This window comes from Tigriopus californicus, chromosome 7 (assembly GCF_007210705.1).
Source record: "Tigriopus californicus strain San Diego chromosome 7, Tcal_SD_v2.1, whole genome shotgun sequence".
Classification (NCBI taxonomy): domain Eukaryota; kingdom Metazoa; phylum Arthropoda; class Copepoda; order Harpacticoida; family Harpacticidae; genus Tigriopus; species Tigriopus californicus.
The window spans coordinates 9,019,885-9,047,471 of NC_081446.1; the positions used below are offsets into that span (position 1 = coordinate 9,019,885).

Here is a 27,587-nt window from a genome sequence, read left to right on the forward strand (position 1 = left end):
AACCTCAATGATGGTCGTGCAAGAACAATACGTACATCCACCCCCATACTCGACCAAGCCAGTCCGTAGTCCGTAGAATGCTTCCCCATGGGATTGCGAGCATTTTTGCCCATTGTTGGATCAAGGGAGATGGATCGCGAATCAGCCAGCGAGCTTTACAAACAGACGTGAGGATGAAACTTTGACTTTTAAATCAGCTTTATTCCTCATTAATCTATGACACGACAGATAACCGAAAGTGCATTTGCTTTCCAGAATCTACTCGCAAGGGCCTATCTTAGATAGACTTTGAATTTCCTGACTATCTCTCTATATACAGACGCATGTAAAGGAAAAAAAGAGAACGGAGAAGGAGCTATGAGAAGAGCTCAAGGTCATCATCCAGATGTTTATTTACTTAGTTGCCAATGCCAGTACTTTGATTTAGCTTAGAGACGAGCCCGACGATTTGGACGAGCGAATGTTGAGCCGTTGTTTGATGGGCGAAATTCCTTTTCAATGTATTGATGACGCCTCAATAGCCTTTGTCATTGAAGTGTGGGGGACCGAGTTCCAGACAGTCAGTGAACTTAATATGGATGTGGTGCACAATATACTACACAGTTCATCCACGAGTCGTGTCTAGCAAGGCACATAACTTCATATTTATGAATGGAACTAGATCGTAAATAATAACTGGTGCCGAGTTTCAGTCAATCTCCGCACATTGTCAGGTCCATCCAGCGATGAGACGTCAATATTGAATTTCGAAATGTCCCTCAGGATCTACGTGTGCCCAGATGAGCTACGTCAGATTCGAAGGGGTGAATAATAATTCCAACTTTGAAGGTAATTTGCCTCTGGAAACGCCTCATAAACCCGAGAACCATGGCTAGTTGGTTGGTTGGTTGGTTAGAATTGAGGATCGCTTTGTATCCAGTGTTCATGTGTGTATTGTAGTGGGAGCGCATCTGGTCATAAAGTCGTAAACATTGGCATTGTTGTCCTCGCGGAAAGGGACAAAATATTCAAGTGAAATGATCGTTATGCAAATTAGGGGAAATTTGGGTCCGATTCGATTTGAACACAAGTGCCATTGGAGACTCGGGGGACTCGAGAGACCAGGGACTGCTCATGGTTTTTTCCAGTCCATTGTCCGATTCGCCCAAAGGCTGCCAATTAGGAATATGACCATGACAATCAATGCCAGTGCCACTTTAAAAAGGGTGCCAAACTGGAGATGCCATGACGTATCCAGTTAAGCGGAAAACAGTAAAACAAGGATGCAATGAAGGTGTCCTTTCATTTCTCGCTGGCTGATCACTTTGTGTGAAGCAGGTGGTTCGGAAGCTTTCGAGCCTCTGGAACAAAATCTCGCAACCCCCAATGCCCAGATGAACATCGGGCAAACCCGCCATTAAAGAAAAACACTCAAGAAACCTCGCTTATTTTCTCCGATCCACGAATAAAGGAATGCCAGAATGTGGAGTCATTTCGGGTCGTTCCGTGGCCAACAGCTTCTTCTCCAATCTGCTCCGCGCTTTCAAGGGATAAGGGGAACCTGGAATCGAGAGCGCCAACCGCCATGCCTTATTTGTTTCTCAAAAGAATCCCAGACCAGAGGGGCTTCTTCAAGTACTTACTACCATGGCGTGTGTAAATAGGGGCTTTGGCGTCTTCATCTCTAGCGCACGCAGTTGAGAAGGGAGCTAGATCATTCGCTGAACAAGCCATCAACCACGCGAGCTTCCAAAACCTTTCAAGGCAAAGACACTAAGACGTTCCAAAGAGGCACAAACCAGGGAGCGAGGGCGAACGAGGTTAGGCTTATAGTTATGGGGATGTCTCTGGAGGCCGTGACAGGCCATGTCATTTCTTGCGTGAAGTTGCCCATAGCATGGGAGTTCAGTCGAGCAGCAGGCCCTCCTTCGTGTCTTGCGATCAAGGCCTTGGGGTCGGTCGCGTGCAAGTGAAACACTGAAAACTCCCCTCAAGCTATGGAGCAAACTTTCCGTAGAACAAGAAGTTTCACTTAGAATACATCCAAGTTTGAGAACTCTATACGGTTAATGTGGCTGGATTAGCCTTTTCTCAGCCTTAATAAGAAATGTGGCTCTTTGCAATCGCTGTGCTTGTAGCTGAAACTAAATCACAGTGATTCTATGTATTTCCTTTAAGGCTTGATATGACTTCCGTTGTGGGAGAACATTTATTTTCGTTTGCCAAATCCGTCGTCTTGGGAACTTTGGGACGGCTTGGGACGACGGAGCGCGCTTATGTCAATGGTGCTCTGACTCTAGTGGCCGTGTGGGTCTCCCTCACTCTGTCTCTTTCTCTCTTTGGGGCTCTACGTATACGCATCGGGAGGAAAACTTGGACTCTGATCTGCGCAAGCATCGTGGCCACTCTGTTTGAGAGGTAGGGGTTCGAGTCCAGCAGTGGCCTAAGCCGAGCGTTCTCCATCCAGCCAGTGGAAGGTGGCGCGCGATGGATCCATCCCACCACCCGTCAAGCTCGGGGATTGAACAGGCGCATGCATCGAAGTTGGTGCCCGACAAAACTTACGTCCGTCCGTCCGTCCGTCCGTCCATTCGTACGCCGTCGTGGAAGTAATGTCAGTGAGTCAGTAAAGGCATCCAAGTGACCGACTCCAGTACTGTGACAATCGTTCAATGTGTGTGTGAATGCTCGTAGGGTAGAAGTGACTCATGTCCAAGACCAAACCAAGACGGATGAATATTATTATCGTCGATAAGTAGTGCAGTTTTCTAATCAACCCTTCGAGCATCCTTGTTTCGTTGTGGCTCATCAAAGCGCCAACAATGGATGTGAGCTGATCCATCCAGTTTCGTCCCCCGTACGTAAGCTCCGAGGATTGTGAGTGTGTGTACAAAATTCGCGCTGTTGAGTGTTCAAGTGACTTTGTTGCTGCGATTCCTACTTCTTGTGATTACCCATGAGGAGGATAACACCTTGACCAAGCAAATTACGGACGAAAAAGGATGCCCGGGGTGATCTCTGTTCAGGATTTCGTTCGCGAAGTCCGAGAGGATTTCAACAGTCCCACCACCTCCAACTACGTGAGCCGCATCCCACAATGTCGCGAGTCCGTCAACAAACTAGACGAGGTAAGAAGGATGTTGCTGGCCCTTGTCCTCCTGTTCTGTGTACCATACTTATACAGTATCTAGGTTGGGATCACCCCTCCCAGAATTGATTTCCGGACACCACGAGGAATTGAGGTAGACCTCGCAGTGCTTACTTGGGCCATAGGTGAGCGATGGCAACACCGACGCGGTCATTTGTTTTCCCATCATTAAAAGCCATCATCGGTTTTTATCTCCCCGCTCTGTCTTGTCTCGCAATGTTAGCATACATGCATATAGCTTCTCATGAGGGCACCTAGCTAGTACTGGGTGGATGGATGCGGTGGAGAATGTGTCTCTTCTCGCTTCGCCTCCCATCATCGCCCTGAACTTCTCTCTCTGCTTGTGTTTTTCTTCCAAGGAGACATGTTTCAATCGTGGCTAAGAAATATATAGCAATGCAAACACTGCGCACAGTCGAAGACAATACTAAAGTAGGAGACTGCTCAGCACATTACGAGCCTCTGTGTACAACGTGCACTATACATTGCTTCATGGTACGGTCTGCGTTTGTATACCTTCAAAACATCTTTTTTGCTCTCAAGCAAGCTGGATGAGATTAAGGAGGCCAGGCAGTAGATGATCATCATCACGCCGACGACGACCCCTCTGTTCAGTACGAGACTCTATCCATCCAGCTTAGTTTAGCCTCTTGGCACATACGACGAACATAGCGACCGAATGAAGGAGTAGGGCCAGGCCGAAAAATTCACATATCGCCCTACGTAGACATGTGAGGCTTCAGGTTCCCCACCGCTATCTATCAAAGGGCCAAAAGGGCTGCTGATTACCTGTGAGGGGGTGCGCGTAGTTCGTACCTACTACGCTATACACGTAGTAGTACAGGTGAGACGACAAGCTCAAACCTTTAAATCTCTGGACTGCCTTCGTCTCCTCGTTTAATATCTACCTCCACAGTGCCACCTCCTGATTCTCTTCCAATCTTGAAGTGGTGTGTGTGTGTGAATACATTGTATGTAGTCCTGTGTGTACGAATGTGTGCACGTATTTGAGCATGAGCATGTGAGTGTGTGATGCTCATTTTGTGGATGAACGTATGAGTTGCTTGCACAAGTCTGACGCCATTTAAAAGAATAAGAACGAGAATGGGAAGATGGGGAGAAGGAGAGAAGGGCGGAGGGAGGAGGCCTCCCTGTATGTATCGTATGTAGTAGTTAGTTCCGTAGCAAGCCCATTGCAAATGGTAAAGTTGAAATCTACCCATTGAGATTGGGAAAACTTTCGGCTGCATCCTCCTCGTCCTCTCTTTCGTTTTTTTCATCCACGACCCAAAAATAAAAGCGAAGGAAATAAACAGCCCAAGTGTTCTAATCAACACGATTTTTGTTCAAACTGATTAGAGTTGCCGTCATATGAGAGGATCATGTTGCTTGTGGCAGATGACATCCGAGAAGAAGAACAACTTCAACAACTACTGTTTTGTAACAACACCCGAGCTTACTGTACTTAAGGCCCTAAAGCACTCAAACATCATTAAAATCTCATGGATGATGAACAAACGGGGAAAGAAAGTCAGGAGTGTGGGTCTGTCTGTGTGTTTGTGCACTAGAGAGAAATCAAAGTAGATAAATGGGGACCAGTGCGTGCCTGATGCCAAAATCACTTGCCTATCGGTTGCACCGGGTTTTGTGATAATTCATAATGATGCGTTTAACGTTTGGAGCGAGTTTCATTGACTTCACCGTGTTCATTGCCAAACCCACGTAGAGCCCGATCATCTAGAACAAGTCAGTACGTGTGGGGAGAACACTCGCTGAGGAATCTCCCAATGATATTGGACCTTTTGTCCCTGATCTTTGGCACACGTACCAACTATACTATGTAAGCACCCGGTTTCATACCCATACGCTACATTGGCCCCTACGGTACATAGGATAGCCATAAAAACAGTCCCGACAATAAGAAAAACCGCCCTTCTCGCTTTCCAACTTGACTTCAAACACATTAATAGGTACACACGCACAACACAATACTCGACAGTCCAGACATCATACGCATTTTTGGGAGGGTCCCTCCCTTTTTCGATCGTTTCTATCGCTCTCGAGCACATAACTTAGGATCAGCATGAATATTTCATTACATTTTGTAGCTTTCTTTCACTTCATAAACCAATACAACTGAGCAGGGGGGGGGGGACCTTTGGCTCGATGAACCGAGTAGCCCAATTCAATTGCCACAAATCAAGACTTTTTTTCTCCAATAAACTAGCGAGGCCACTGTTAGATAAGGATGGTTGGATGGTCTGGCTGGGCTGATTGGTGGATGTCTGTCTAGTGTTTTGAGATGAAAAGAAATTTCCACGAAAAGCAAACATTTCAAGCACATCGTGAAAACGAGAGGGAGTTTAAAATCCACTCCCAGTCGTCAGTTGAGGACAGAATAAAAAAGACGTTCAAAGCTCTCACAGACAGACACATAAAAAGGGGTTCTGCTTCACCTTGAAAAGGCCGCAAGGAATTCTCAAACTCCCAACCGCCAACCAAAACGCTAATAATATCTGTCAAGGCACCATAATTGACTTCAAATTCCCTTTGAAATCATTGATACCCCCGACCAATTCATGGCACCCAGCGGCGACTTTAGATTTGCCCTGACATCAAATAAGGAGAAGGAAGAAGAAGAAAAGGTTGATGCCCTTGCGTACTTAACGTGCACTACCGTGTGCGGTAAAATAACACGAACACGGTGTATAGGTTTTGAGTTTGGCCGCTAAGTAAACTGTGTTCGAGTTCTTCACCCTTCTCGATGGTCCTCATTTTTATGAGCAAAAAGTGAGTCCGTCATCATTATTAGCATCCACGTTATTCTCTTCGTCAGCCAACCAAGTGCATGGTAGAGTAGAACACATACTGGCTTTGGCACGGTCGTGCTCGTTTTGTGCCTTTCTACTCAAGAGCCGTGCAAAACGCGGTAAGTGGACGAGTAATTGCTTCGGACTCTCTAAACTATAGTGAACACGTTTACAACACTCGGTTCACGGTTCGAATAGGGGATAACAGGGTGCTTTTGAACCGCTTTCTGCGTGGTTCGGGTGTAATTCCTTTTTTTATAACTGGCCATTTGGGGTGCCCTGTTAACGTGCCCATGGGGAACAAGGGAAGTTTTCTCGGGAGTTTTTGCCACATAAAACCCGAGGTGATTTTGGGTCCTGACATCCCAATCTCCAGTTCGGGGGTCCACAAGATGCACCACACTGCTCGGGATTTGCTCGCTTTTTATGAGTGATGAAGTTCAATGAGCCAGGAAATAATCAAGGCAAACGAACGTGACCAGAACAACAACAACAACAAGAGCAACAACAACAAACCACGTTGTAGGAATCACTTCGTACTTCAATCATCGGTCCGGTCCGACCGCTATGGATGTCAATAACCCTGGGACTGTAACTGGCGAACTAGCTAGCTAGTTGAGCTAGCTAGCCCTTTGAGAAGCGGCTCGGGCTTCTTCTTGAATTGTTCTCTCTCCGTCTCTTTTCAATGTGCTCGGGGTCGCTCGCAAATGGAATAGAACCCACATAATGGAGTTATTATTTGGCAATTTCAAAAAGATCCTTCTTGACTTCGGGCTAGGGATGAGAATCAAAAAATATAATTCAAGGTTAGCTTTTTTGAGCCTCCTAATTGTTTGGCCGAGTCAAAAGAGCGCGAAGACCACCCTGACGTGCCTAACGAAATTTATTCATGAGTGGACCATGGCGGCCCTAGGTGATCATAAAGAGGTGTTAAGAAACTCTCATTTTGAGCCGGTCTCCAATTTTAGTCTCATTTCGATCCAACTTGACGTTCGACCCTGACCATTTTACGGTAGGTCTCTTTTGTGCGTCTAAAAACAATGAAACCAACTAGCTTACCTACCATTCATCTATCCACCTATCTATCCATACAACGAAGATATAGCCGTTCAGTTAGTGGCTCAAACATCGGAGGAATTTGCCGTTAATTATGCTCCTATCTTAGTATGCATTGTATCCACAGATTCGTACCTACATTTTGTAGTTCGAACTCTGCTGATCTTGGCTTCATCGTTTAGTGTGCCAGACAGCCACAGTAAGTAACCTACTAGGAGGGACGGATGGCATTATGATTGTCGGGCAATGGAATGTCTAAACGTTAATGGAAGAATATCCTGCCAAATTGAGAGCTTCTAAAACAGTGGGTCATTGGCCTGCTGGTGGCTCCACTGTCGATCGTCGTCTCTTCTTTGGTTGCACCTTGGCGAGCATTCATTCATCTCTGATGGTGAAACGGGGAAGTGAAAGACGAGAGCACAGATCAAAACGGATCATCAATGTTTGATGTCCCCCTACCTCCCGACCTTCAGGGTGAGATGAGGTGAGGTGCGGTGTGGTGTGGTACAGCTACCGGCAATGGCATCAAAAGGAAAACTCTTCTTGTTTTGATACCATCTCTCCCAATCTTGATGGGAATCATCTCGGCGGTCTCGTAGGAGTGATAATGGATGTTGGACCACCTCCTGACCAAAATCGGTTCTTCCCATCGGTTTTCGCTTCAACTCACCCATTGGACTTGGAGATCATCACACCCTTCATTGGAAGCGTCGGGGAACGAACGCCTGAACGACCGAACGAACGAAAGAACCACGGGAGAAATACAGTCAAATAATGTGGTTTTTCATTCATTCATCCTCGTTTGTTCAACTTGGGGGATATCACACTCCATTAAACCTCACACATTCGTTGGTTTGCTCGAAGTCTGTCAGCCATCCGCACGATATGAGAGTATCCAGCGTACAGCTGTGAGCTGGAATACGAGAACAGTGTGTATGACATTTTGGCCTTTCAACTTCACCCAATCCGTCTTCCGGCCACAAAATGGAATTTGCAAAAACCTTTTGAAGTCATCTGAGAGAGGACCAATGTTTTGCATGCATTGAACATACATACGAATACACACGCTACGCACAGCGTGGTTCACATGTGTTTTTTTTCTTCCCATGGAGAGAGAGACAACTCGAAGAAAATTCCAACACCGGAGATGGATAGATAGATGGATGGATGGATGATGGCAGTCACCTCCTGATGTCTCTTGAGCACTCCAGTATTGTATACGAATATTCCAGAGAGGTCTTGCTTGCACCCAATGCATGCACCTTCTTGCTTCTTATGCAAAAAAGTGGTGGAGATTTTTAACACCTTGTGGCCTGAGCATTTCACGCGACTTTGCGGTCGTCTCCGCTGAACGACCGGCTTTGTCGAACAAGGAAATCAGTCATTCAGTTCTGTCATTAAGTTTTCAAGCTTGACGAGGTTCGATTCCTGAAACCGAACGGATGGGTGGAGATTTTACACCCACTTCAAATACTGATCGTCATGAATTGTTGCCGAATTTGGCAGAAGAATTTCCACCAGAAAGATCGACGTTTCCACTCGGTCTCACCGTATCCCTCAGCGGTGGAGCAAAGGAGGATTATTGGGAATTGAGGAGGTGGCCAATAATATATTCGACCCGCTCACTCACTTACGAGTCACTCAGGGGTTCAGCCAAGGCAAAAGAAAAAAAAATCAAAATATTGCTCTTTAAAAGTCACAGGTGTTCGGTGAGATGATGTTTATGTATGCCAGACCCTCATTGGGATTCTTTCGACCACGTTCAAGCCTGGGCTATAAATCATATCAATTTGACTCCCTTGACAGCTTTGAGAGTATTTTTTGGCGCGAAGAAAATGAAATCAAACTAGATTAAAATGACCCTGCTCGAAGGTGGCTGGAACTCGCATCACATGGGTGAACCATATTTGGACGGACTCATTGATATGTGGTGCATTAATGTTTGCCTTCCAATTGTAATTCTCATCAAAGGTCCCTCGTCATGCTCGTGCCTTGTGAATCCATGACGGTGTCTTCCCAACACATTTCTTAAGTTCATCCCAAATTGTTTTTTTTTCTTTAAGCTATGAGAAAGATATGCACTATGAAGGTCTAGGTCGAGATATGCGTAGCTCTTCCTTAAAATGTAGGTGGAATTTGAAACCGAATCCTACTAGAGTTGTTAGTGGGGCAACATGCGTTGGCTTGTCTGCCATCCATAATTCATAGACAAGCAGACATTCCATCATTGTATGTATCTATGATAGAGCTCACTCTCAGACACTAGTTGGCCTCGAAACGAGAACTCGAAAAACCAATACCAAATGAGCGAGCATTCATTCATAACTTGGCTCACCGTTCTGCTCCGCTCTTGCTCATTCTCGCTCGTTCTCGCACCCATCGAAGAGTTCATAAATCCTGGAATTAGTCAATTATCTTTCGTGACAAAAATTGGCTCGCTTCATTGGTGATTCTGAGAAATGCCTTCCACCCATCTCGAATGTAACTGAGCTATCGCTTCCACAACAATTTATGACCTGAAAGTGTTGGTGCTCTGGATTATTTCAAGGTCCGTCGTTCCAGCACCTTCCCAAATTCCAATCCTTTAGACCTCCAACGTGCATGTCTTCTTGTTCACTCCGTTGTCAAGAGTCGCTTGATCATTGCACTTGACCACAGGAGCACCCAAGCGAACCCAAAGCAGGTGTCCACCACTCCCCTGGGCGAGTCAATTGCCAACCACTCACCATAACGCCACCAGCCCATTCGACTAGCTGTCTGAGCCAACCATCATCCATCTTATGGCATGCAATACTTGCTCGCTTGCTTGCTTGCTTCCTTGCAAGTCCGTTGTCGGCTATTGCACTTGTGCATCGCCTTTCTTGGCTTACAATACGAGGAAAGGTTCTCTCTGAGACCACAGTAGACGAGACCCCCTTCCTCATGCCCGACCTAGTCCACCAACCATCATTCAAGCAACCCTTCCCGGCTTCCTTCACCGGGTTCTTCGCCCAAGAGAGACCACGGGGTGTTTTCTGTTCACTTTTCACTCTTGGCTTCCTTTTCATGTTCAGAGGCTGAATATGCACTGTATATAGGGCATTGTGCTCTAGAGGGAGTGACGGAGAGAAGCACCATTACCTCCATTCTTACGCCCAATTCGTAGTGCATTGAACAAATGGAGGAGAAAAGAGTCACTTCCTCGCGTCGTTCCAAGAAAGGGCGAACCCCGAGTCTTGTATGAAATAGTAAATGTTGTTCGTGTTCCCTGACGACCGAAACCAGAGCTGTGTGCAATCATCTGAGCCAGAGCGGGAACATGTACCAATAGTGGAGTGTTGTTTTATGTAATGGCTGCATCGTGATGACTAAACCCACATCAGATGAACAAGGTCCTAAATTTATCTTCCCCACCTCCAGGCATCTTTAATCCGGTCGTGGTTTGAGCAATGCTCGCGGAGACAAAAAGCTGAAGATCGTGCATTGGCAAGCTGAGAGCCGAAAAGCCAGTTTGCCCACGATGGATTGACGTATCACTGATTCGTTTTGTCCAACTCGGGTTCGGATCGGCTTAGGGATCGCCCCCAGATTAGACGCGTACTGAGCAAAATGGGAGTGTGTACCCCTAAAGAATAGTGGTAACATCATGGTCGATATCGATATGGTTCTCCGGGTGTCCATCTTCTTTTACGATCGGCCCCACCAACGCAGCGCTGTTACCTGTGGAAATCCCACTCAAGCTGAAGGCTCAAGATGGGACTCTATTTAGAGATTCGTAGATGGCTCAAAAACAACCCAGACAATAGCTCAGCACGCCAAATGTTCGCTTGTAATTCGATCTATCATTCGTTGTGATGAAATCACTAAAAGAGGCACATCTAGGACCTCAACAAGCATGCTTCCAGTGTTGCCTCAGCGTTGATATTAACCTTAGAGGTCCTCTATGATTTCACGACTCAACCTAGTAGTTTGACATGGCTCCAAATGTCAATTTCGAATGGACAAGACCGCATTTTGGTGTGCGTGGGCAATGATGCCTAAGGACAGATTTTGGTCCGAGCCACCGAGTATTCAAAGACAAAGATGCGTCTTTTGTGTAGGACAATGGGGTCTAGATTGGAAATGTTGTTGAATAAGTGAATTGTTATGATGGTTTTGGGCACATGGGTTACGCTGTCCTCACCCCCGCCTTTTGTCACTGTACTTACGCACTTGCGATTTTGTGGTACATCGATTTGTTACCCTCGGTAGTCCCTGCTCCTCCATCATTGCCAATGTTAAAGTTGTGCCACCACCATCATTATCATCTCGATCCTGCTTCCACTCCGAGAAAACAATTGGAAAAATTGCTCGGCAAGCACTTTACGAGGGAGGGCACGTCAGGGATTGTACAACTGTCAAAGCTCTGATTTTACCGAAGGTACTTCATTTTGAGGACAATAATGCTAAGGTAGGTGGGAGTGGATATAGAGAACAGTAGACCCCCATATGAGTCACTCTTAAAACTAATGTCTTTCAATAGCAACATCAAGATGGGGCAAAGGAATTTGAAAGAATGTGGCGCCCAGGACCCTCTCTGGAACATTGGGCTACTCGTCCACCACCTACGAACGTACGTACATACATACACATGCATAGACACACCCGCACAGTGTGTGTGTGGAACAACTAGTAACAAGTGCGATTCCACTGGAAGGGGAGTTTTCATTTTGACATCCTAATACCAGCGTTGCGAGTCGATCTATTGATATAATGTTGGGGGAGGCTGCTGGAACTTGTTCAGATCCTAAATGGATGACGTTAACATGGATGGAAGTTAAATGTTCGAGCAGCTGACAACATGGATACTACTACTACGAACAGTACGTACTTTTGCGATGAGGAGGGGAATGTTCAATTCATTAGATAGTTTCCAGATTCCAGCCCATACCATTTTGTTGACGTTCTCTACCATCAGTGAGGGATCCTCCTATTCAAGGACAAGTGGAGTTGATCATCATAAATATTCTTTGGGCCGCTTTCATGCAAAGCCAGCGTCGAACGTACACCATTGCTTAAGCGCATTGTTGATGGATATATTCAGCATATTTGACGACGACAACGACGACACATGTGCAACTTGGGTTTTGGATCAATTCATCCATTGATTCATTGACTGGCTGGCTCAAGGAATTGACAGTTCCACTTCACAATCCCCCAACAAAGATTGTAAATAACTTGTAATGCTCTGGAGCAATCGGTATATGAGCGCTGTAAAAAAAGACAATTCCGATGTCAATTAGTGTTGAAAAGCAGAGCCAAGTCCTCGCTAATGCCCGGTTCAAAAAGAGATCCCTTTATGAGGATAGACTTGGCACCTCAGTCAAAACGCCTTGAGCATTGTCATTGGGATGTTAATAATGAGAAGCCCTCTAGGAATAGAAATGACAATGCAGGGGGGGCTTGAGAGTTTGTGTGTGGGTGTGTATGAGTGTATGTCTGGTCTCATCTTGTGAAAACGAGCCGCGGACCCAGATTGGGTCAATTGGCTCCCATGTCCCAAGTTCACAGCCGAATGTAAGGACTAGGTAGATACTAGACAATCCGTGAGAGACTTCTGGATGGAGTGACAAATTTTCAACTCAATTCCAATTTACAACAATACAACATGGCTTATCAACCAACCACTAAAACAGCTTCTCAAGGGATCAAGGAGGCTGATTTCGAGTGCTGAAGAATGGCTTTTTTATGAGATCGTAAAGTATCAAATGACAGCTGAGCGATCAACTCAGGACAAGGAATATGACATCACTCAGGGCAACAACAAAATCTTTGAGCTGACGACACATCTCAAAGAGAAACCGTTACCCGACTACCACTACTACCTCATGTCGTCTTGAACATTTTTTTTCTTATCCCATGATTGATCCTATCATCCCTCTGTGTTATTGGGTTGAAATACTTTCCCCGCGCCTGCATACTGTACGCACAGTACTCTACTTCGGCATTAGCATGGTATCAAAGACATGGCAATGTCGCTATAAAGGTGATGTTATCCCACTTGGTCTTGGCCCCAAGAGAAGCACCGCCAGGATAGCTGCCAAATCGTCCAGCTATTAATGTACGGCATTATTATGTGCTCCCTCTGAGTGCTCTGCAATTATGCTTCATGAAACAACATTCCTCATCAGATGATCATCATGAAAAAAAAACCAGCAACAAAGTGGCAATGACGACGACCACTTGACTACGTGATGCCGATGGAGAAAGAGATGAGTCCAGTCAGGAACAGAGCGATTTCGCAGGTTCTGCATTCTTTCGTTCTCAGAGATTATCGTAATAATCATGCCAACAGCACCATTTGTGTGCCACGACATCCCGACAACCACTGGCATTGGCACTTAGCTGCTGGACTAACGGAGTCGAGATAACAACGGCTTGAAATTACCGGAAAAGCAAGTAAAATGAGAACAGCTTAGAAATATTAGCGGTATTTTGGCTTGCTCTCTCTCTCTCTCTCCGTGTCTGTCTCCAACCCAATGGCCCGAAACCTCAACATATAGATGAAATGCCGTACAGGATGGTTTGATGCACTCTCATGTGTGGAGCTGTGGATGGCGCAGGCAATTTTGCCAATTTTCAAATATTTGCATAATAACAGAACAACAGTTCGTTGGGATCGGTTGTGGGCAGTGGCGTGATAACAGATGGCTGATGGCGGAGGTCCGAGTGGTAGGTATTTTAAGAACACATCAAGATGCATTGGTCGAGTCTGCTACTGCCAGAGGATTTCGTTGGCCCTCTTAATCGTCTTTAGTTCTTAAAGCTACCGATCATTTTCTTTGCCTTACGAATATAAATACGCTCGGCTAGGTGTGGAGTAGGGATTATAGGACAACTCTCCACCTCGGATCTTCAGGAAGTTGGATGAGATAACGCCTCTGAGGAAGAGAAAAAAAGTTCGTGTAGTCCGTATGTCGAGCGATGGTGGGGCCATTATCACCCAGCACGGTGGCACATAAATGAAGGAAAACTGACCGTTGCTCCGCTCCAAGCTCGAAGTGTATGCACGTAGTCAGTCCTCCAAGATGGAGTGACTGGTGGCCTGAAAATCTATTTCCCAATCATTCTTGAATCCCCTCCTTTCATTGCCGAGTGGGCAATTTGAATGGGAAAATCTAGGTCGTGGTTTGGGGTTGGCGATTAGATTGGGTCGAACACAACGTTCGGGGTCGTTGGTGTTGACTGTTGAAGCAGGAGAAGAAGGTGGCCAAGGGATCCCAAGAGTGCACGTCGTTCTACGTACGGACGTACGTAGAACAGGTACAGAAAGTAATTGTTGTCAGGACAAATTTTGTGGCTTCCATGCCGTCTCTGGGAATAATTGCAGAGCTCCTTCATTGTAATGCCACTTGTTTCGTCATGCCTTCCAGGCAATGACATCCGAAACGTAAAATGAAATAAAAGGATTCCAATAGCCCAATGTACATGGGAACGAAAGAAAGAAAGAATACCAGAGAGACAGTGAAACAGAAAGAGATAAAGGCAGAGACAAGCAAGAAAGTCGTTCATTTGGACGAAAAGGAAAAATTGATGACGTATGAGCAACTAGAAGTAAAATAAGGTACGGTGGCGGGCAACTGGCGGCTTTTTCAGACTTGAGAGTCAATAATTCGTTTGAAAACGAAGAAATCCGTGACATCGTGGCCGATTGTTGTCAAAGGAGCACAAAAAGCTTGTTGTTCCCGGTTTGCTCAGGTTCAATGGCTTAGAGAGTAATAGTGTGACTAAATGAAGACGTTTATTACCGACGACAAACGATGTCTTCCAATGCCTTTGAGAGGCTCAAGTATGTACTACGACGTAGTTCCGCTACGTACAGAACAGTAACGATTCTGACTCAATAATCATTTCGTTGTTAACCCTTGGAAACGCACAGAGACTGACTGCCTGCTGTCTTACCCAAACCGGCCACCGCCAGTCAGAGGTCAAATGATCTCTGAAGAGAACAGAAAAATCAGGACCAATGCTGAAAGAAGGAACTCGTTGGTTGGTCGTCTCGCACCCATTTGCTAGACTCAAACTCAAACGATACCGCAATATCAACAACAGCCGGACCGACGGTTCGGAAAAAGGGCTGAGGAAAATGTTTCTCGTTTTTCAATGCTCTGATCCTGGATTCGCCCGTAGGAGCCAGAAGCCGGGAGTCAAGAAGGGGAATGAACATGGCAATAGCAATAGCAATATCAATACGATAGGAGTGCTGGGCAACATCCATACATACACTGTTAGTACCAAGTTCTACCGGTGTGTACCTAGTAGCAGTGACACAGCCAACATAGCACCCGTTGAAACGTCTTTTTACAACAACAATCATTCTCCGACACTCCTCGCAATGAGTTTTTTGACGGCGATAATAAACTTCGTTGACTTTGGCACTCTGGGATCCTGGGAAAGTATGCACGAATCCCAACAACCAGGAGCTCTCGGGGGGCTTTTGTATCCAAATGTGCAAGCACAGAAGCATCATGATGATCATTATCGACTGAACCGGAGACTCCAGAGATTATTAATTACAAAATTCCAGAGCGAATGACGAAGCCCATGATGACTTGCTCTCAAGCCTTGAGAGTTGGGCAATGTTACAATTTCTGCATATTTCCCCGCCTCCATCCACCGAGCATCGAGACTTCGAATCTCATATCCAGGATCGAGGACGTTCAAACATGTATCCCTTCGACTACAAATATGTCGAGATAATGTTGAGGAGCGCAGTAAAAAGCGAAAGAATGGCGATGAAAGTGTTTTCTACTTCGTCTACTTCGATGTTGACGGTACCCCACCCTTAAAAAGGAGGATCATTTCATCTTTGGTAACAAAGCCACTTTGACGAATGATTGTTGTGCTAAGCCACACGTAAAGTTCCATTTCGTCCGTCTCTTTCTCTTTCTCTTTCTCTTTCTTTCTTTCTTCGTCACATACCTAGTACATCAAGTTTCTCCGAGTTGACATGAACCTGCCTGAATAGGAGAAAAAGGTGGCAGTGGTAAAACAACTCATGCATGAACCGACCCACGGCTACAACGGTTAACGATATCCTCGTTCGTATGTACACTGTATATGACCCACGAGCTGAACTACGAAGTACGAACTCACATTGGCCCTTAATTAAGATTGGAAGGTGTCGTCGTTATTTCTCGAGCCCCAATAAAGGCATTTCCTTTCTTTACATGGCCTCGAAGGACGAGGAGCTTGACTGCATAGCACTACTTCTCTTACTCAGGGGCCAAATTCTAACCCCTCAGCTCATTCATATGAACCATGCACGGAGAGAGAGAGAGAGCCATGGTCTTATGAAATATCCGCCCGCTAAAAGGAAGAAAAAAGTCGTTGAAATTACAGCTCTCCACGTTAATGATAAAATAAGTTTAATTACATCTCATCTTCTCCCCATCTCCTCGGCCGATGATTTCCTGCCTAACTTCATTCATCAAGTTCTTCGGCTTTCTATCCAATATTTTCGACCTTGTTCTACTTCCATTGGTCTCTTCCCTCTCGACGCAGTTGGGCAAGATTGGACTAGGCAGAGTTGATTTTCGCCCAAACTTGTCCGTGGCAAGAGTGCCGACCGTCATAAAGTAAAGTTTCCAAACTGATTGGAAATAACTTTCCAGACGTAAAACATGAAAGTGGTCAAGGAAGCTCGCCATTACCGGTCAAATGTCCAAAAATGATTTCCTTTTATTGTGCAGAGGCGGTGGCGCTTGTTCGGTTTGTCGATATTATGGGATCTTGCTACTCAAAGTGAGTGCTGTTCAAGCGGCTTTTTCCTCGGGTTATTAACTAATCAATCAACTTGAAAGGAATGTGTTTAGATCTAGTCGGTAAGTAAACACAACATGCAATTTGCCCTAGATCCCAATAATTATTGCAAGCCTACTAAGTATGATCCTAGCGTAGTCGGCTATCGTTCGATGTTGCCTCCAGTCACTTTAGCAAGGTCAGGCCATTTATCTCTGGGGCTCATTGTTTCGAGTCTCTGCTGTCGTAAGTAGTAAGGAAGAACGTAGTTGCCAGTCAGACGAGCAAAGTCAAGTTAACTAACTTGTCACCCACATTGACACCTCGTTGACTGGAGAATCGTCTCTGAAAACACTTAGGATCAAGACGGATGATTTTCTTCCCTGGGAGCCATCATCACGTCTGGCTTGAGCGAGCTCGCGATTGGACTCACTCGACTCTCGAGTGTCAAGGATTCCCTCGAGATCTCGAGGAAACAAATCCGATTCTTTCAGCACTAATCTCAACCGTTTGTCTGAGTGCGCGAACGAGCTCGATTGGTGGGCAGTTGAAGGGGGCGATCTATTTGGCCATTGAAAATTGGTTCCAGTCTCCCTTGAAATTCACAATGACCACATGGTTACTTGAGTGGACCTACGTATATGAAACGGGCTAGTATTTGTTCATCAAAAGAGGGTGGTAGTAGTAGTAACAAGCGTACCGAACACAAAACTCACAGTCCAGAAGATCGGGGACACGAACCCAGGACAGCCATTAGTGATCATGAACTTGAGACCTCGGACTGAAAGGGAAGTAAACGGACATTTGAGAGCCATCTTATGTACGTATAGCTCTCGACTCCCGTCTTGAACACCTTTTAAGTCCTCCTTCTCCAGCCATACCTCCAACCTCGAACAGCACGTTCTGTGCTTTGGGAATTTGATGTTGGCGCAATTGAGGCTGGCTAAGCAACATTGCCTAGAGTTTTGACCTTCTTCGTGTCTGGCGCCACAGCTCTGGATTTAACCTCGTGTCCTTGAAAGTCTCTTGGCAGAGAAACAACGAAGGTAGTCTGTTATTAGAAATGTCTCTGGTGAGGTATCGTGTTCAAGACTTGGACAACTTCATAAATGGCCCCTTGGAGAGGGTCTTGTAGCTAGCAGCACGCCAATCGACCCAAATACGCTCATCTCTTAGGAGCACTATTACCAGTCAGTATTGTACAGTAGCATGTACTTCCCAACGACTTACAGTAATGCATCCAGACCGAGCTCTCCACTTGGCAGGGCAATGCAGTCCGACTATAATGGTAACTCTGCGTCAACGGAATGGGTCTTCCTTCCACCTGAAAATGAGAAGCTGTCATCGGGATCGGCATGACCACTCTGGACCGCCCACTTCAAATTTCGTCCGGATTAGGTTTCATCGTCAGGCTTCTTTGAGACATCCATTCATCATTTTTACATTGACATGCTCAACAATAATGACATTTTGATTCACCCCCCGGACAAAATTGAAGCTTGGCTTTTTCTTCTCTTAATCGGTGTCCAAGATGATCAAATGTCGATGGGCAAGCATAACCTACAATTTGAAGCCGACAGTTTCTCCCACGGAACGACATTTTTCTCGAATAATTAGGAGACTCGTCAAGAGTGGCATTTCTGTTGCGAGAGCACAAAGATTTGGAATGGTATCATCGGTGGTGTTGGTCCTGAGCTTGCTACTCGATTCAAGTAAGAATTTGGAAGTTCTTGTCAAGGAACTTCTCTTAGAGACTGTCTTGACTGACAGATAACAGATTTGGACGGATATAGGTTTTTTTCGCCTTCCAACTTTGCGGTTTAGTCACAATCCTTGCCGAAAACAAGCCGTCTTGAGATTTTCACCAAAACTAACGACAACAAGATTTCCAACCACAACCACTGACTGATGTATGGATGGATGACCTTGGGCACTACAAATGCTTCCTTCTCCTTACGAGGCAAACAAACTTTAATCCGAAAAGCACCATACCAATGCAATTGCGAGTCATTTCGAGCGCCATTCCCATGATGTTCTCTCACATTACGGGCGTCTGTGTTCGACAAAATAAGTGAAGGGTGCGGACCACAAAGACATCACAAAAGATGATCAAACTGATAAGAAGTCCCCGTTGAACTTGACATGGGAATGGCTGAATAGTGAGTAACGTCGTTTTGGTGTCTGAATTTCCGTAGAAAAGGGTATCGTTCATCCTGCTCTGTATCAAATAGGGTTACTCTTGACGTGACAACTTGGGATGGTCGTGGTGTGTGTGGCGTTTCTTTGAAAAATGATCGCAATTAGCCTCGGTTGAAAGTTTGCTTTGCATTAGAAAAAGATTCATCGTCGCTATGGACGTTGGAGAATATAGAGTAAAAGCTAATTTGAAAAAGAAAAAAAACCCTACCAAATCCTGAACACGTACTATGTACCTCCAAGTTGGTTGGTTTCCCACCTAGAACAAGACCGATAGGAGGATTACCACAAGATTATTCCTGTTAGCAAATTGTGTGTACAAAATATTGCAATCAACTACAAGGTTGTATTTCTTTTCTTCCAGAGCCTCTCAGTGGACAAGGAAGGATTATCTAAGCTGAAAAATGCTCTCAAGGACCTCTCCAAAGCAGGCATTTGTAAGTATTAAAATTCATCCTTGCTCGTGCTAACCATGTACCTATTGTGGCTGCCTGAACCTTGAAAGAATCCCGTTGGCTTTAGAACAAACAAAATTATCATTCTTAAAGCCTTCTGTCAACATGACTGACACAGAGTCTCCTGAGCACCTTGAACTTGGTGGTGACGAGGAGCATGATGAGATGGCAAAAATCGGAGGACTCGTTGCGTATGTATGCAAATGAGAAGCAACGCTCTCTACTGGCCTACTACTATCCCACCCTCATCATGACAAATGCATTCGAATTTGTCATCACGAGCTCTACTCGAACGAGACAAAAAAGAATGCAAATCTAGAGGAATCGACCATGATTTGATTCTCTCTTTCGTCATCGTCATCCCCCATCCCCACATGCTCAAAGTTACCCAAAGTGGCACCACCCAAGATGCATCATTGCATTGGATCAAGCAGGAACCCGAGCCAAGGGAGGGGAGAGCAAGAGAGTCGGCCAGAGGCTATCAGTCTCTCCTTAATTGGAATGACTAGGTTACTTTTGAGCATCATTTCGCCATTCATTCGTAATTGTATTTACCCAAGTGGAAAACGATCCTGATTGCGATTCGCGGCTAGAAGGCTCACTGGAGACAAGTCTGTCTCTCCACTGAACCAGTCACCCCCATCCCTGCATACACTCACTCACTCACTCACCCAGTCAGTCAGTCAGCCAGCCAAGTTCAGTGGCATTTGATGTATTCAAAGGAGCAATTGAGATTCTATCTAGCACCAAGTTCCATCCACTTGGTGGTCTGTCTGGCACTTAACCACTGTCATCCACGAATCTTCCTCTGATTTGAAGGGCTCTAATCTACCATTAATTCCACTTGCACATCATACAGCTCAGCATCGCTCAGCATCGTTCAGCATCTGCCTTTCTTATGAATCACGTTTGAGGTGTCGTGTAGTCGTGATGCAAGCAGGAAGAGAATGTAGTAATTGGCGGACTGAATGATCAATTAGGAAAAACCATCCTGAGTCTCTTTGAAGTTGGTATCATTGTCTCATTTCTTTTATTCTAGGCCACTCTTCGACCGAGTTTGAGTTCTCAAAAGTGCTCAATCGCATGGGTGAGTCGGCCATCATGCGGGACGATGAGCCTGACGATATTGGAGGCGCTTTCCAAAAGTTCGCCATCGTTTCCAAAGATCTTTCAAACCACACAAAAACCTTGGTAAGTGAATTACGACTTGTTAGAACACTCGCTAACTCAACTGAATGGATCGACCACCATCGTTTACCACAAAGCAACATCACGTGGAAAATCGGTCGGACATGGATTTGGTGGAAGATGAACAAACTGTTTTCATTTTAGGCGAGTAAACTCGAGGAATTGATGCTCTTGCCGGTGGATAAATTGCTCAAGAATGAGTTAAGAGGATCCAAAGGCGATCTGAAGCGACCTTTCGAGCGTTCCTGGAAAGATTATCACGATAAATACTCCGAGCTGGAAAGGCAAAAGAAGAAAGCGGCCAAAGATGCAGGTAGATTGGCCAGATTTCAGTTAATAACAACAAGACGAGGAAACAATCGCTGCTATTAATGGAACTGTTTTCCCTTCAACTAGGACTTCATCGGTCGGATTTGACCGCAGGAGAAATAGCGGACGAAATGGACAAAGAGCGGAAATATTTGCAACTGACAACCACAGAATACCTCATCAAGCTCAACGAAATCAGGACCAAGAAAGGTGTTCACCTTCTGCAAAACCTCTTGGATTACTACCGAGCCCAACAAAGGTAGGAGACCGACTGACTTTTGTAGGCACATCCGTAGGTACTAGTATGCAGTAGACCTACCTGTCCGGTAATAAATCATGGCCTCCTGGCCCGCCAAGGAATCATTGGAGGAAATATTTTGGGTCATAAATCGGTCGGACAATTGAAACGACATATGCAAAGCTCAGCCTCGGGCTCAGATGCCTCGCCTCCAGGAGGTTTTCCTACACACCAACAAAGCCCTACACGATCGCTTTCCTGCTTAGCACCAAAATGGCTTCATTGTAAAAGGTCCATACACAAACAACTTCTCGTGCACGCACGTGAAGACTGAGGAAGGAGGCACCCTAATAGATCATGTCTCATGCACACAACTAACTACAAGGGCTCACTCAACTTTCATTCCGATTGCCAGGCTGCTTTGTTCCGAAGTTTCACTCTCCTCAAACATGAATCGACACCCAGAGGAGTCGTAAAGTTAAGCAAACACCGCTTATGTTTCACGAACTCCAAGCGTCGCAATTGCTCATCTTTCTGACAGTCAGACACAATTGCTTTCAAAGACGAAGTAGTTTCATGCACTACGACATTATAAATCTCCTGATGACCCACCATCAGACGTACCGTACATAACTAGTACGTCGTATCTCGTAGACAAATAGATGGTCTGATACCATCCATACAAAGATAGAGTGTGCGGATACCGTGCTACCTGAATGGGGAGAAAATGACAGTAATGTCCTGAAGATTCACGACCGACTTGACTGAGTGAATGCCCCCCCCCCTCCTCCCTCCATTGGTTCCCTGGTCCCCTGGTCGCCTATATACCCTACAGTAGTACATACAGTGGGTTTGGCCCAGCCACTTTCTCTCTTCTCTGGCAATTGCCAATGAGCTCGCACCAAATTCCCACCTCACGCACAACTCATACAGGTCTCGTACGTACGAGTGGTAAAGTTCGAGTACGACCACATTGACGACCCACTCCATGTACGCATACCCTACAATACAATTTGAATCAAGACCTACATGCACATTGTATAACAGATCGTATGTAGAGGCCGACAAGAGCCCCCCCCCCCCCCCCTATAACACGTCAAATGTAAGTTTTTTGCTCCTCAAGGAAGGAAATTGGGACTCAATTTCGAGATGGATGCTCCACTATCTCCACCTTTTTTCACTCTTCGATATCAAGTCATGACCGAGGGTAGAGAAACCCGACTTCAATATTCCGACTGCCGACTGCCGCCACGGTGTGCCAAGGTGTCAAGAGGGTTCATCTTCGAATTTGTTCGACTCAACCAAGCACCAATCAGGCCAGATTATTCGGAGTTACGTAGGTCTCACTTGGAGGTACAAACCACAGGAAACAAGCAAGCAAGCAAGGCTCGATTCTCAGAGCTCTCAGCTTGGCATCTGCTCGTTTCGTGGAGAAATCTCGGCAATTGGAAAACTGCATCAAGTTATTGATCACAATAAAAAATGGATCATCGTGCGCTAGGAAGTTCGAGCAGAGGTCCATCATACTCAACCAACGTGTAATCCAACGGTTCCAAAATGACAGTCATTTGTTCTGCTTGAGCGAAGGAAATCAAATAAGTTCTCCGCCAAGTCCACATTGATTGGACAATTGGAAATGACACAAACTTTGGAGACCATGAATTGACTTTTTATGAATGATTTTGGCTTTGGAACCCCCGTTAAATGGAGTCTTGGAGGGCTTCCCAAACGTACATACTGACAAAATCGGGGGTATGAAATTGTCTCAAACCGAATCTGGACTGAAAATCGCTCTTGTCATAAGGTCTACGTCTGGCAGATTTGCTTTTCGTCTCCGTTTTGATGTTGTCGGGAACGCCATGACCAATGGCTAATGTTCCGTTTACGGCCAATTACAACGGGTGGAAATGATTTCTTTCCGTCGTCAAAGTGAAACACGGTTCGTTTCATTCGGACAGAAGAGATCTCTTTGTGTCTGTATGTGAGTGAGTGTGTGAGTGAGTGTCTTACTTTGACCACCATGATTGTTGGTAGCCTGCCAACTCTACCTCCATAGAGTATGTGGTGCTCGAACATGCGATAACTACTACTATTACTACTATTACTACTACTACTACTACTACTACCACTACTACCACTCCGGTTCGGAGTGAGTGGTTTGAATGTGTTCTTCAGCTCTGTTGGAAAGGGAATTTCACACAAAATTACTTCTTGTGAGAAAATGGATTATCCACATACAGTACGACTCGTCTACTGTACTGCATGCAGGTTCTTTCTCTATCTGCTGAGTGGGTCTCTCAGTCTCTCAGTCTGTTTCTCTTCAATGAGGGAAGCGACAACGACAAATCGAAGGGAAGGGACTGCCTTTAATGAGACCACCAATTTTTGATGACTTCTCAAGATTTCTTTGCGGCTCTTGATTTTCTTACAATATTTCTGCGTTTCATCGACCCGAAAATCATGTTCATATTCACTTCGTTACAGATACTTTGAGGATGGGCTGGAAACAATCAACCATTTGGGGAATTATGTGGAGGATCTAAGCATGAAATTGCATCAAATTCAGCAGAGTCATGAAGAGGAGCGCCAATCACTTCTGGAAGTCCGAACTACCTTGAAGAACTGCCCCGGTTTCAACAAGATGGTAAGTTGCAATCACCTCTGGGCGGTTCCGAGCGGTTCCGACTGGTTCCGAGCCGTACCTAACCTTCCATGCAAACATGGTCATCGACTGACTAGGGATAGATACCCTCCAGCTCACGATCCATCATGGCTGGGATTAACCAATTGTCTCTGGTTCTTTTCTCTCTGAAGCTCTATGAGAAATACTGGCATGAGGCTATGATGAATACCACTTTACAAATGGTCCTAAAAGTCCGTGATCGTTTTAAAGACGAGGTGAATAAACAAACGTCGCTCTGACAGCCGAGCTCATGTTTCCAAGAAAATAGCTTACCATGTGCTTTGTGTGTTGTACTTCCCGTATCATACTTTGGTCCAATGAGCACAGCCTCTGATCCTCAGATAAAGTCTCGGCTACTTCTTCTTCTTCTTCTTCTTCGTCCTTGCTCCAAGAGTGGTTGGTTCCACAACAATTGAGGAGCGTGTTGCCGAGTTTCGGCTGTTGTCCTGAATATTATATCCGTTCACACACTTAAAATGTGTTGTAATGCGTAATGCCGTACGTGCGTGCTCGATTGGTTGTTATCCGACTAATCACGTGTCCTTTTGTTGTTTCAGCCGGTGACCAGTGTCTCCACCACATCCAATTCGTCCGGTCACTACACGCTGCATCAGGCCAAGGGAGACGCAGCGGCGGGCAACCAGAAAACGGGCTACTTGAACAAGCGATCCGAGGGTCGGCTCAGAAATGTGTGGCAAAAGCGGAAATGCCAGGCCCTAGAAGGATATCTGGAGATATATCATGGCGATGAAACAAAAGCCCCCACCCAAGTCAACTTGTTAACTTGTCAAATGAAGCCAGTCTTGGAGGATCGGTTATGTTTCGACGTGGTCTCTTACAACAGGACGTACCATTTTCAGGTAAATTATACTCGCACTCAATCATTCTCTCCTTCTCTCTCTCTCTGTCTCTCTGTGTGTGTCTCGCTCACCCACCATCACACAGAAGAAGGAAAATTAATTCACCTCGGATACATGGCCAGATGTCTTCTTTTGTTGCTAGCTTGCGATCAGATTGTCACAATGGTGTGGAGAATGACAAGTTTGACAGCCTTGGTGCCAGATAATCACAAGGTTGATATGATTATTTTCCAATCTAATTGTTTTACAGGCTGAAAGCGAACCCGACTGTGGAGAGTGGATGTCCGTTCTATTGAACTCGAAAGATGGGGCTCTAACTAGAGCCTTCCAAGATAACGCTCAAGCCAACAGCGTCAATCAGGGCTATATTGAACTGCAGAAAACGTTGGTCACCTTCATTCGAGGACTGCCCGGAAATGACCGTTGTTGCGATTGCGGGTCTAAAAATGGTACAAATCGACACCCACACGTGAAAGTGGCTCGACTCAAGTTTGATTGGTCCTGTCCTTTTTTTTCAGATGCCACATGGTTGTCCACCAACTTCGGGATCATCATTTGCATCGAGTGTTCGGGCATCCACAGAGAAATGGGGGTTCACATTTCCAAGATACAATCGCTTACTCTGGACAACATTGGGACCTCTCAATTGCTCATTGCGAGGATAATGTCCAACGAGGGGTTTAACAAAATAATGGAGGCTGGGATGCCTTCCAAGCTTCTCCCAAATAGCAGCATGGAAGAACGCAAGGCTTACATCAAGGCCAAGTACGAGGAGAAGAAATTCATCCGCCCTTTTTGAAATGGACCGCAAGAAGTATACTGTGATTTAGAACAAGCCATTGACTCGCATGGCATGTTTGACTTACTTCAAGCCTTCGGCGAAGCTAGCCATCATGGAGTGGATATCACCGATCCTCTACCGTCTAGTGTACGTTGGTGGCTTTCAAGTGCATATTGTTGTAGACTTCGAACGGTTGCTAAAAATGGGGGTTCATTTTTTTCTCTTGCAGGAGTTCGCCGAAACTAGTCTCCATCACGCAATATCCCATGAGACGGGCCATTCCCTCCACATTGTGGACTTCTTAGTACAAAATTCATCTAGTCTGGATAAGCAAACACGGGAGGGAAACACTCCACTCCATTATTGCGTCATTCAAAACCAGTGTGAAAGCATGCGATTACTCTTGCGGTCGGGAGCCAACCCACAAGTCGAGAATAATAACGGGAAAACGCCGATTGATATTGCCAAAGAGAGGGGACACGCCCTCTGCGAAGAGATGGTGAGTAAATAAGACATCGCTCAGAACGGTGAACACTGGAATGCACATTCATGAGAATGCCTTGGGTTATGCCATTTTAGCTTATGCATTCATTGCACCGAAAGAAAACAATGTTTGACAACGTGAACATTGACTGGCATTTGACCCATGAAGACGGTTCCACCGATTTCTCTGATGACGAGATGCTGGAGGACTACCCGAGACTCAATGGATCTCGAACTCCAGAGCATCTCCTCAGCTCTCCGGATCGGGACGCCCATCTTCGAACGAGTTCTCGCCCGTACTCTGTATACCATAGTTCAACCACACCCAACCGAGGTTCTTTGTCTATTAATCGTTCATCAGACTGGATCAGTGATCGAGGGCCTACAACCCTTTCGACCTGGAATAAATCTACCTCAGAAACTGGAGACTCGCCCAGGATGCATCATCACATCCAGAGCAACAATATGCCACCTCCTCCCCCGCCTCAATCGAAGAAACCGGGAGGTCTCTGTAAGTTCACACACGCGTCCGTTTATTTGATCGATCAGTCGATCAGTGACACTCGGGGAAAAATGTTGTCTCGTCGGGGGGGGGAAAATCAGCTTATGATGTTGTTGTGTTGTGTCGATTGCTTTTGCAGCTTTCTTGTCTATCTTATTCCAGTCTCAAGTTCAAATATCACACCGAATCTTATGGGTAGTCTGAAGAAAGGTTCGAAACAGACCCTGTCCCTGCCCTCCACTGCCTATAACACTTTACCCTCCCAACACCACCTCCGATCCTCGACATCGTCTCCCCGATTCATTCCCAATAACCACAAGCGATCCCCTTCGTCAGATAGTGGGCATGGAACCCTTCATAACCCCATGATGATGTCCTCGACCTCCCGGTCAAACACGCCGGTTTCTTACCACGGTGGAAAGGTTCATCATACCGTTTTTCTTCATGGTAAAAAACCAACCTCGTCATTGGTCCATGTCTCTTAAGAAGCTTCGTAGACTTTCGGCTTAAAACCTGCTTAATTTTAGTTGGACCCCAATCGGGCGCGGGAAGCGATACTTCGCCTCCTTTGAAGAACTTCGCGGACGACTCGTCACCCGAAACCGCGGGTATCATTACACGCATGAAAACGAGTCAATCCACCGAAAGTTTGGACTCTTTGTCAGACGAATCTGGAAGCCACCTTCAACGAAGACACGCTCGATCTCAATTGCCACAGGTATGTTTTGAGGCAGTTCACAAATTTATTGAGTTGAAATTAGGCCCAGCTACAAGGCAGGCATGGTATGCCACACAATTGGATATCAGGGCATGTATTGATGGTCCATGTCATTTTCAGCACGGAAACTTCCCCGCGATGAAACGCTGTCGAGCACTCTACGATTGCGAAGCCGACAACGACGACGAACTTTCTTTTGAGGAGGGCAACATCATCCTCATCTTGAACGAGGAAACCGAGGATGAGAACTGGATGGAAGGCATGTTGGAGTCTCAGCCTACCAAACGCGGTCTTTTCCCCGTTTCATTCGTCCACATACTCGAATAAACACATGAACAACCCATCACGGCACCCATCGCCATTACTCGCACTGTCTTCGCCATCCACATGGATGGCCACTGCCACGCCCCGGAAATAGCGGC

The 27,587-nt window shown here is 45.8% G+C and overlaps 1 protein-coding gene and 2 long non-coding RNA genes across 3 annotated transcripts; 2 read left to right on the forward strand and 1 right to left on the reverse strand.

Annotated features, from left to right (window-relative positions):
• Positions 1-356: 356 nt before the first annotated feature.
• LOC131883954 (uncharacterized) lies at positions 357-2,367 on the reverse strand. Its single transcript, XR_009373667.1, has 2 exons — positions 1,623-2,367; positions 357-1,540 (listed from the first exon to the last, which is right to left on the reverse strand). It is a non-coding gene; the product is annotated as an uncharacterized LOC131883954 (long non-coding RNA).
• A 296-nt stretch (positions 2,368-2,663) lies between these two features.
• Positions 2,664-27,517, forward strand: LOC131883944 (arfGAP with SH3 domain, ANK repeat and PH domain-containing protein-like). Its single transcript, XM_059231555.1, is given in 15 exon segments — positions 2,664-3,107; positions 19,313-19,385; positions 20,443-20,594; positions 20,736-20,904; positions 20,988-21,159; positions 23,623-23,782; positions 23,953-24,036; positions 24,379-24,681; positions 24,932-25,130; positions 25,200-25,609; positions 25,692-25,961; positions 26,042-26,456; positions 26,610-26,894; positions 26,975-27,165; positions 27,286-27,517. Coding segments are annotated over 15 exon segments (3,216 nt in total). The 5' UTR covers positions 2,664-2,981; the 3' UTR covers positions 27,493-27,517.
• On the forward strand, positions 9,292-12,023 carry LOC131883955 (uncharacterized). The gene is made up of 4 exons (XR_009373668.1): positions 9,292-11,422; positions 11,495-11,584; positions 11,700-11,834; positions 11,889-12,023. It is a non-coding gene; the product is annotated as an uncharacterized LOC131883955 (long non-coding RNA).
• Positions 27,518-27,587: the final 70 nt, after the last annotated feature.